At 44.1% G+C, this 11,131-nt stretch overlaps 1 protein-coding gene across 1 annotated transcript in view; it reads left to right on the forward strand.

Annotated features, from left to right (window-relative positions):
* The first annotated feature begins 4,852 nt into the window (after positions 1-4,852).
* TMC5 (transmembrane channel like 5) overlaps positions 4,853-11,131 on the forward strand; it is a 48,159-nt gene continuing 41,880 nt past the window's right edge. The window contains exons 1-3 of the mRNA XM_029949677.1: positions 4,853-5,144; positions 5,241-5,748; positions 8,091-8,266. Of these exons, the coding sequence (XP_029805537.1) occupies positions 4,853-5,144; positions 5,241-5,748; positions 8,091-8,266 (976 nt within the window). The remainder of the gene's footprint in view (positions 5,145-5,240; positions 5,749-8,090; positions 8,267-11,131) is intronic.

Here is an 11,131-nt window from a genome sequence, read left to right on the forward strand (position 1 = left end):
TGGAGGTGGGCTGTGCTCTATGTAGTCATGCAAGAACCCAGGCTGATGAATGGGTCCCCACATGAAATGACACTCAGTGCTATTGCAGGAAAAATGGAGCTATTAAATGCCTTGGCTTGGAAGTGACATGGTCACTTTTGCTCACAACCCATGGGCTACAAATCGCTGTATGCCGCTGCCTTCCTACAAGGGGGCTGCTGATCTCACAGTGACCTGGAGGGGACTCCAGCGTCTCCTCCTCCCTCCCTGCCCACAACTTGGCCTGGATTCTCTAGAGTTTCCGAGCTCTTTGCTGGTGACCGTGAACCCTGGCTGTATTATTGTGGTTATCTGATCCCTTTGGAAACATTCTTATGATATATTCTTTTCAGAAATTCATCCTGGGAAAGAAGTGTGGCCCTCTTGAAAAACTGGTATGCTTCCTCCTTTTCACCAGTAGTGTTAGCCTGTCATGATCCCCTTTTGGTCTGGGCTAATAAGTAGCTCACAGCAAAAGCTAGCTCTCCATTAGAGCCACGGCAAGCATAGGAATTAGGCAGAGTTCCTTCCATGGACTTTATTATTATAAAACATTGTCTATGTTTTTAGTCTTGTCCTGGTTGAGTGCATGACTTTACTTGTCCACCGAGTCCCCTGTTTTGGAGGTTGCCAGGGTTTATGTTATATATAAATACCAATAGTGGTAGAGAATAGCTTCTTTCATTGCATGCTTCCTCAATGCCAACAGCTTTATGGGCCTTATCTAGTTCACTATTTATATCAGCCTTATAAGATAGTCTTGTCAGGCTTGGGTGGGTGGGGAAACAGACTCAGAGAGGTTGAGTGGCTTGCCCCATTCTGCACAGCCAGCAGATGGTAACTAAATACAGTTGTATCTGATGTCAAGGGCTGGGTTCCTGACCACTTTCATTTTACAGCAGTACATAGATGGATGATTCAATCCAGATAACGTGTCCTGTCCTTACCTAGCTTTTGCTTTCATTCATTGAGATTCTCTGATATATACATATAAGAAAATGGAAATGTTGGAAAGATTGGAAATGTTCCAATGGAAATTGGAAATGTTTGTAAGCCAGACCCATTCTTCCCCTCCACCTCCCCACCCAACTGCTTTATAACCTTGTGGGAAAACAGAGTTTTGTGTTTATGGCTTCTGGTTTAGGTCTTTTTCAGTTTCCTTTTTAAAATTAAGGACAAATACATTTATTTACAGAGTGGGTACAATTCTTTTCTCTTAAAGTTTATTTATTTACTTATTTTGAGAAAGAGAGAGTGGAAGCATGAGCAGGGGGTGGCAGGGAGAGAAGGAGAGAGAGAATCCCAAGCAGGTTTCACACTGTCATCCTGGGTTCAACTCAGGGCTCGAGCTCACAAACCGTGAGTTGATGACCTGAGCTGAAATCCAGAGTTGGACACTTAACCAACTGAGCTACCCAGGGCCCTGAGATGTACACAATTCTTAAGTGTATTTGATGAAGTGTCTCTCTCTCTCTCTCTCTCACACACACACACACACACACACACACACACACACACACACACACGACAGAGCCATGTAACCATCACCCAGAACAACATAGGAACATTCCAGCACCCAGAGGCCCCTCATGTCACTTCCCATCTCCTCCCTTCCCCAGAATAGTCACTATTCTGACTTCCAGCATCATTTACTAGTTTGCCTCTTCCTGGCATTTGTATAATGTCACACAGTCTGTCTTCTTTGTGTCTGAGCCTTTCAGTCATCCTTACATTTGCGAACTACATCATTTGCGAACTACATCCATGTCTTTGTAGGTAGCCAAAGTTCTGTCTTTGTTCCTTTTTTTTAAAAAACATTTTTATTAATTATTGAGAGACAGAGAGGCAGAGCATGAGTATGGGAGGGACAGAGAGAGGGGAGACACAGAATATGAAGCAGGCTCCAGGCTTTGAGCTGTCAGCACAAAGCCCAATGCTGGGCTTGAGCTCACAAACCGTGAGATCATGACCTGAGCCAAAGTCAGACACTTAACCGACTGAGCCACCCAGGAGCCCCAGGTCTTTGTTACTTCTGTGTTGTATTTCATTGTATGAATATGCTACAGTTTATTGACTTCTCTTGCTGTTGAATGACATTTGGTTGTTTCTGATTTCTGGCATTTACGGAAAAGAAGTGGCTGGGAACACTCCCAGTGCCTTTTGGGAGATGTACTCATTTCTCTTTGGTTGGTATTGTACTAGTTCTCACTTTCTTGAATTTAGAAGGCATTAGTTAGCTTGTTAGATGTAAGAGCTGGGGTTTTGGTAGGCTATGGAAATCCGTATCATAAATATTAACTTGTGGTCTTACATATAAGCAAATGAATGGGTTCATTTTCCATGTTATGAGAAATAATTTGCATTACCACATACATTTAGTTTTCATAGCCCTCACAAGTATAAATGTTTCTCTTTGCTAAACTGGACATACTAGTCAAAACTTCTCTCTTTCATTTGCAAATTACAGAAACCCAACTTAGACTAACCTAAGTCTAAAGGGAATGTAATGAGGGGCTCATTCGGTTAAGCATCTGACCCTTGATTTCAGTTCAGGGTCAGGTTCATGAGATTGAACCCAGCCGTGGGTGCTCCTCTGACAGCACGGAGCCCACTCTCTCACCTTCTCTGCTCCTCCCCTGCTTGTGCATGTGCCCTCTCCCTTTCTCTCAAAAAAAATAAATAAACTAAAAAAATAAAATAAAAGGAATGCAGTGATGCAAATGGTAATGGCCTTCAGGCATGGCTGGATTCAGGTGCTTAACCACTGTCATCCACATTTGGATCTTTCTGTTTATCTCTTGGTTCTTGGCTCTTCTCTATTGACATCAGTCTCAGACAGGCCTCCTCCACTGGTGACCCCTGGCAGCTTCAGTCTTACAACTTCCTAACTCCAAATCCAGCCAAAAGAGAGAGCTTCTCTCTTCTCAACATTTCTGACAAAACTGTCAGAATTGAATCTCATTGGCTCTGATGGGGTTATGCTCCCTGACCTAGTCCCTGTGACCAGAAAGAAGAGAATTCTGATCGGGTCCTATGTCCACACCTGGCCCGCATGGACTGAGAGGGGGAAGAGGTACTACTCAAGAAAAAATGCTATCATAAAAGAGAGAAATGGGTGCTGGGCAGGGACAAAATAATGAACAATTGACTTTCACTATGCTGAGGGATACGGAATTGAGTTGGCGAATGAATAGTCTGAGATTCCAGGTAATGGCAGAGAATTGTTCAGCTCTGATTACCCAACAGAGTCTAATCTTTTTTGTTTGTATAGAGATAAATGTGTAAACATTGGCTGAACTTTAAAAATGGTCTTACTTCCTCCTTTCAAAGGCAACACTACTTCTCTAATCTCACGGACTCAACAGTGGAGCTGTTTTTGTCTTTTCAGTTCCTTACCCTTCACTGTTCCCATATCTGGTTAGTCCAGAAATCCTATAGATTTTTCCTTTTTTTTTTTTTTAAATATCTTTAATTTATTTTTAAGAGACACAGTGAGCAGGGGAGGGTCAGAGAGAGAGGGAGATACAGAATCCGAAGACAGCTTCTAAGCTCTCTGAGCTGTCAGCACAGGGCCCGACGCGGGGCTCAAACCCATGAACTGTGAGATCATGGCCTGAGCCGAAGTCAGACGTTTAACCGACTGAGCCACCCAGGGGTCCCTAGATTTCCCCCCTACTTATTTTCTTCTCTGTTCCTATGGACATGACACCAGCGGCTACAGGCTCACCTTCCATCACCCTGGCAACCTAGTAAAGTAAGAGGGCATCTTTTCCAGTTAGTCCAGTCAATCTCCTGGAGGATGGATCTAGGTTATATGCCCTTTCCTGGACCAAACTCTATGGCCAGGAGCATGGTGGACACTGATTATCTAAGTTTAGGTCATGTGACTGTCCTAGGAGTCAGGAATGGGGAGGGGCAAGTGCCCAGATGAAAACCAAGGCACTGGTGCCAAAAGAAGGGAAAAGGAGTAATAGGCAAGTAAGAACAACAGATATCCAGCACACTCAGAAATTAAAATCCCATTATGATTTGAAAGTATACCCTGTCTATAGATTAGAGCTCAGAGAACTCATCAAAATGCAGTTTCAAACTGGAAGGGATGGTAGCAACTGTCTTTTTACCCAAGTCCTCTAGTTACCAGTAAGTGTTCTTCTTGCACTCCTACCAATTTATGCTTTGAACCCTACATTGCACAAGTGCAATCAGAGTGCTCAAAAGTCCTTGTTTCTTCTGGTCTTTGGGTTTATCGTTCTGTTCCCGCCACAACGAAGGGAATACAGTGGTTAGGATGGAAGTCTGGCCACATGTATCAGAGACCCCCCACCCCCAAAAGCGGTGGTTTACACAAGATAAAAGCTTATTTCTTTTACATGAAAGCCCAAGCTGATAGGCTGGCACTAATCTGTGATGTCACCAGGAACCCAGGTTTCCTCTGTCTGTTGTGTGCTGTGCCTGGGCTGGGTGCCCTCTTTGGGTGCGTGGCCCAAGATGGCCCCCTGTCATTTCCACGTTCCAGCCTACGGGAGGTAAGAAGACTGAGAAAGGGAGCAGTGCCCCTTGCCTCAGACAGCTCACATCCCGCTGACCGCTCTCATGGTCACATATGTTGGCACAGGAGACAGGGACACACAGTCCTGATTCTGGGCAGCTGTGGACCCAACTGTGACAGAAAGGAGAATAGATAATAATGGAAGATAACCAGCAATCTCTCAGGGAAGAAAAAAACTCTGACCTTCTTTTTTTTTTGTTTTTCAGATTAAAAAATATATATATCCTGGAGTAACTACAAATGCAGGAACATTTTAACCCACCAGGGTAAAGAACCGTCACCAGCATGTCTGCCTACTACAGGAACTATGGGTATGAGGAAGACCTGGATTACCCTGACTCTTCAGGATCTCGGAACCGTACATGGGGGGATTTGAAAACTCAGGATCATCCAGATTCTCCAGGTGTTCTGAACAACTCAGACTACCCTCGCATCAGGAGCAGCCCATATGCTGAAGACTCCAGAACAAGTTCAGACTATCCCAGACCTCTAGCAAAACCAGATTACCCTAGATCTTGGAGTAATCCAGATCAGCCTGGCACCAGAAGCAGTCCATTCTCTACTGGCTCCAGAAGAAGTTCAGAATATCCTGGGTCTCTGGCAGAGCCAGATTATCCTGGGTCTCAGAGTAATCCAGGCTACCCTGACCCCAGGAGCAGTCCATACTCTGCAGGCCCCAGAAGTTCAGACTATCCCACATTTCTGGCAGAGCCAGATTACATTGGATCTTGGAGTGAACCATACCATCCAGGCCCATTCAGAGAACCAGACTACTCTAAATCCCAACGAAATTCTGACTTTGCAGGTTCCAGAAGCAGTGGAAACTATGCCGGCTCTAGAACAGATCCTGATTATCTGGGCTCTTTGGGAGAACCGGACTACCCTGGAGCTCAGAGAAACTCTAACTACCCTGGCTCCAGAGCCACTCCCAACCGTTCAGACTCCAGGAGGAATCCAGAATTTGCTGGTTCCAGAATCAATCCATACATAGACACTTTAGGAGAGCCTGATTACCCAGGTGCTGAGAATCAACATAACTCTCCAGACTTTTTTGGGGAGCCAGACTATCCGAAGGCTGAGGACTATCAGACCTCTCCAGACTTTTGGGGGAAGCCTGATTACCCAGTTGCCGAGGATGGTCATGATTATGGCTTTTCTGAGACTTCAGAAACGACTAGAGAGTAAGTACAAGCGTCTCCCTCCTTTGGGGTCGGGTCTAGGTCACCAGACCAATGGAACCTTGTTGGTGTTGTTTGAGTTAGGGACACGTAAAATGGTTTCTGTGACCAGAAGTTGTGGTGAAATTTTCATACCTACCTGTAGACCTCACCTGGGCCATGGACTCTCAGCTTCAGATTTCAAGCCCTTACCTGAACGTAATCTTTCATCACCTCTTGGTTGGATAACACCCTCTCCTGTCTTCTCCCTCTTTCTATCTAATCCCTGCAAGGTATTTCGATTCTCACTGTTTCGGCTCTGCTACTTTGCCAGTAAAGTTAGGGTTAAGACTTGATAGTTATGAACCCAGACATTCTACCCAGAATTCTGTTCATAGGAATGCATTTTAACCAAGAAAATCTTTTGAAGATCTAACTCCATAAAGTCAATTTACTTCCTCAATTGTTTTTTGTAATTCAAGTTGGTTCAGCCACTCCTGATTTTTTCTACTTTCCTTTTTATTTTACTGTAATTATTGTTGTCAGAATCGATCACTTTTCGTGTTTATGGCGGATTTGGTGTATTGATCTTCTGCATTGGTGGTGTTTTCATCAAATTTTATCAATCATAGTTTCCCCTCACTGTTGGTATTCCTTTAAGCTCGTTCTAAAAAACTAAGACCCATTTTTCCTGGTTCAGATTCTGTAGATCTAAATTTTGTCAAAAATCATTTTAACATTCTAGCAATTTTTGGTCATTGACAACTTTTATTAGGTACAGTTCTGGACATTGACACTGTTAGTTCGGATAACTCAGTTCTACCAAATCTGATTTTTTCTGGGTTAAGTTCCTATTGCCAACAAGATGTGATTGTTTAGTCAGGTTATTTTTACTCTATAAAAAATTTTACCCTCTGAAAATTTAATGAATAGGAGTCTAATTTGGCATGTGCTAGTTCTACTAATTATGTCTATAAATACAACAAAAACTTAAGCTAGTATTTATCTTGAGGAATAAGAAGGTGTGATTTGGGTGTACAGCAGGATCGCAATGTCTGCTGAAGGTAAATAGGACAATTAATAGAACCGGATCACAAGGGCCTCGTTGGGCACCTGGGTGGCTCAGTCAGTTGAGTGGCTGACATCAGCTCAGGTCGTGATCTCACGTTTTGGGCTCACCACTCTTAGTGCAGAACCCACTTCAGATCCTCTGTCCCTCACCTCTCCCTGCCCCTCTGATGCCCATGCTGTCTCACTCAAAAATAATAAAACATTTTAACGAAAACCAGAGGTGCCTGGGTGGCTGTGTCCAGTAAGCATCTGACTTCAGCTCAGGTCATGATCTCATGGTTCATGGTTTGAGCCCTGTGTTGGGCTTTGTGCTGACAGCTCAGAGCCTGGATCTTGCTTCAGATTCTGTGTCTCCCTCTCTCTCTCTCTCTCTGCCCCTCCCTGGCTCACACTTTGTCTGTCTCTCAGAAATAAACAAACATTAAAAAATGGCCTCCTTGGTCTTGTCCCCCACTGCCTGATTCATCATTCCAAAATAAACCTTTGATCCTTTCACTCCTTTGTTTCTGTTCTTCCATGTTCTCCTTAAGCTTTGGAAGAAAGACCACACTGCTTTGCTTGTGAAAACTTTTTAAGGAGGAGGATGCACTGCTCTAATGTGCCAGCCAAAGACCTGCCTGCCTTCCTCCCGTTGCCCCCCTTTCCTAGTCCCTCGCCCTTCTAGTACAGTGCTTCTTGACCTGGACTGAACCTTAGAATCACCCTATTACCTGGGGAACTTTAAAACTAATACAGATGCCTGGGCCCAACCTTCAGACCTTCTGATGGGGCTGGGGCTGGGAACTGGCATGTGCATAAAATTGAGACCATTGATCCAGATTAATTGATTTTTATAGTCTTCCCTTTATATATTCGGCACTTTTACTTATGGTCTCGCACTTTTATTTATGCTGTTTTTCATTGTTGGAATGCCTTCCTTCTAACTCTTTATGTATGAATTTATCCTTCCAGTCCCAACTGGGGTGTTCCTTTTCCGTTTAGATATTCCTCCAAACTGTCAGCCAGAATTCTTCTCTCTTTCCTCTGAACTCCCTGGGCCTGTCTTCTGGTACTCACCAGTTACTACTTGTATTAGAATTGCTTAGTTGTATCTAAGAGGCTCTACCAGATTGGAGGGAGAGTCCCTTGAGGGAAGACACCCAATGTTTGTGTTCTCATCCCCTAGATCATACCTAACACATGGTTGGCATTCAGTAGGCATTTGTGGAATGAATGAGTGGGTCACGGATGATGAATGGATGACTATCCTTACTATGTTACTACATGAATATTGATCTATCATTTTGGGATTTCAGGGCGCTCAGCAGAACATCTTCAATGCAGCCCTCATTTCGTCGTAGGGGTGATGATGGCCCCTTGGGCATCCTTGGGAGAGACAGTGAAGATTACCCTGAAAGCATTGCAATGAAACCCCTGGAGGCAGCAAATCCATATGGCCACTCTGTGCCAGGGGATCCTGGCAGTGGCTATGGTAAGCTTTTGTTAAGATGAAGATCATGCCCAGAGAAGAAAGTAAAATTGGTGCACTTAGGGGAGGAGTCATTAAAGAGTTCCAGGAAGAGAAGAATTGGTTTATCCTTCCTCAAACACCCACCATACAAAGGTTGGACACCGAGGGTCTAGAGAAGACAAGTGTATCATCACTTGGCAAAGCAGGCTGGTCAGGGGTCATGAAAATGGGGGTGTGTTCACCCTGTGCCTACAGGAGGTGACTGTGTTCAGAGTTGGCCCATTGGGGTTATGCAGGAATGTGGTTTCCATATGGCTACATTCTCAGATATTTCTATTTTTTATATAATTATCGATTTTTCTTTTTAAAAAAATTTTAATGTTTAATTTTGAGAGAGAGAGAGAGACAGAGTGCGAGTAGGAGAGGGGCAAAGAGAGAGAGACACTGTCTGAAGCAGGCTCCAGGCTCTGCGCTGTGAGCACAGAGCCTGATGCGGGGCTCAGACTCACAAGCCATGAGATCATGACCTGAGCCGAAGTTGGACAGTTAACCAACTGAGCCATGCAGGTGCCCCAGACCTCAGATATTTCTAAAGAAGCAAGAAATCTGGTTTTTTAAAAATGTTTATTTATTTATTTTGAGAGAGAGAGACAGTGCAGGCAGAGGAGGGACAGAGAGAGAGAGAGAGAGAGAGAGAGAGAGAGAGAGAATCCTAAGCAGTCTTGGTGCTGTCAACACAGACCCCAACATGGGGCTTGATCTCACAAATGATGAGATCATGACATGAACATAAACCAAGAGTCAGACACTTAACCTACTGAGCCACCCAAGCACTCCAAGAAATCTGGGTTTTTATGTGAAACATTCTGATTTTTACATGCTCAAAAAAAAAAAATTAAAACACTAAACTGGGCTAGATTCAGTTTCTGTGGCTGCCAGTGGCCAGCTTTAGTTTAGTGCATCCTACATCCTACAGATGCTCAGACAGTCAGCACTTGGGTATTCAGAACCTCCCGGTGGGCAAAGGGACGAAGAGGCAGCTCTGTCCCAAGTTACTTAGAGCATAAGTAGGTGGGTGACACCAGCATGTCAAGACCGCACACACACAAAATTAGCAAGCAGACTGTTCCTATGCGAACAGCCATCAGTCATGTCCTCAGAATCTGCTATGTATAAAGGTTTAACTCTGGGAAGCAAAGGAAATTCTAAACTTCCTATCTTCCAGAAGGAACAGGGACTTGCTGTCTGGTGAAGGAAGCAAATTCAGTACATGAGAGTCAGTATTATAGAAATTTAGAGCCTGTGGGGGCCAGAAGAAGGGAAGGAGTGTCCAGCCGAGAACAGAACGAGGAGCCCACATGCTGGTTGGTGCAGATGGCGGATGCTTACCCCTGAGAGGGTGGGCGGGGCTGCGTGTGAAGCAGGCAGAGGGGAGGGGATGGGATGCATTGTCGTGCATTGGTGAAAAACACTGCGTATTATACATTTGCATAGAAAACATTCATTTGGGCTATTTCAAACCTTTATGTCATGTATTCTCAATGGGGGGGGGGACAATATAAATCCCAAAGGAGTAAAATTTATTCTTGAAAGGTCAGAAAAGTCTTCCTCTTTTTATGTATAAAACACCGATATACATATATAAGCAGATACACAGTATAACTGTAGTCTTAAAATTTCATGGGGCAGGGCAATGGGGGAAGAAATGTCTAAAAAGACTCCTTAGGGAGTCTTAGGGGGCCACTAATGGGACCCAATAATGAAAAACACTGAGAAACACAGCCCTGCCCCAAAGCATAGCATGTGGAGTTAATGCTGAGCAAATTCTGAATGTTTCCTATGCCCTGAAGACTCTGCAAAGCACTTTACTTTCATTGTCTTGTTTAAATCTGAACAACAAAATTTCACACAGCCACTACTGCTCTCCCTGTTTATAGTCGGGAAAACAGCAAAGATGGGAAGCCTGAGGCTCAGAGGTTCAAAGCCCAAGATCATCCAGCTGCTAAATTGAAAGAGCCAGTCTTTCTCACCTAAAACCTGACTCTTACTTATCCCATATTACTACTGGTTAGGATCAAGGCAAGTGCAAATAGATTCCTGATCACTCATATTTAAAAAAAAAGAAGAAGAAGAATTAGTAGTCAAGTTTGACTTCTTTTTTTGAACTTCTTTGTAGGACCAAGATTGTAGCCCTTTGCAATCGTCTGCCCTTACTATGCCATCCTGACAAACTATCTATTCCTTCAGAACCCATCTTCATCCATGTGTTCTTTAAGGCTCTAGGTGATTTTCCTAGTGTCACAGTGCCTGGCCATAGTAGGTGCTTAAGCAGTGCTAACTGAATTAATAGCAGCAGTAATGGTAAAGGATGTATCAGTTAGCTATTGCCACAGTCACGCTGCATAACAAACAGCTGCAAAAAAACCCAATATTGTACAATAAAGAAACACAGCTTCAGGTTTGCTTGGAGTTTCAACTAAACTAGGTATGGCTGTGCTTGACTTCAGGTCATGGTTTCTGTATCTAGAGCCTAGTGTTCTTCTTGAACCAGGAAGCCACCTGGGGGCACTGTTGTCCCACGGCACAGGCTAGAAGTGCTCAAAGTGGCAAGCAAAAATAACACAACAACTCCAAGGTTTTTTATTTTTTATTTATTGATGTTTTTTATTTATTTTTGAGAGATAGAGACAGCGCAAGCAGGGGAGGGTCAGAGAGAGAGGGAGACACAGAATCTGAAGCAGGCTCCAGGCTCTAAGCTAGCTGTCAGCACAGAGCCTGATGCGGGGCTCGAACCCAGGAACCGTGAGATCATGACATGAGCTGAAGCTGGACCCTTAATCGACTGAGCCACCCAAGCGCCCCTCTCCAAGGTTTTTAGATGGAACT

Source organism: Suricata suricatta, chromosome 8, assembly GCF_006229205.1.
Source record: "Suricata suricatta isolate VVHF042 chromosome 8, meerkat_22Aug2017_6uvM2_HiC, whole genome shotgun sequence".
NCBI classification, from domain to species: domain Eukaryota; kingdom Metazoa; phylum Chordata; class Mammalia; order Carnivora; family Herpestidae; genus Suricata; species Suricata suricatta.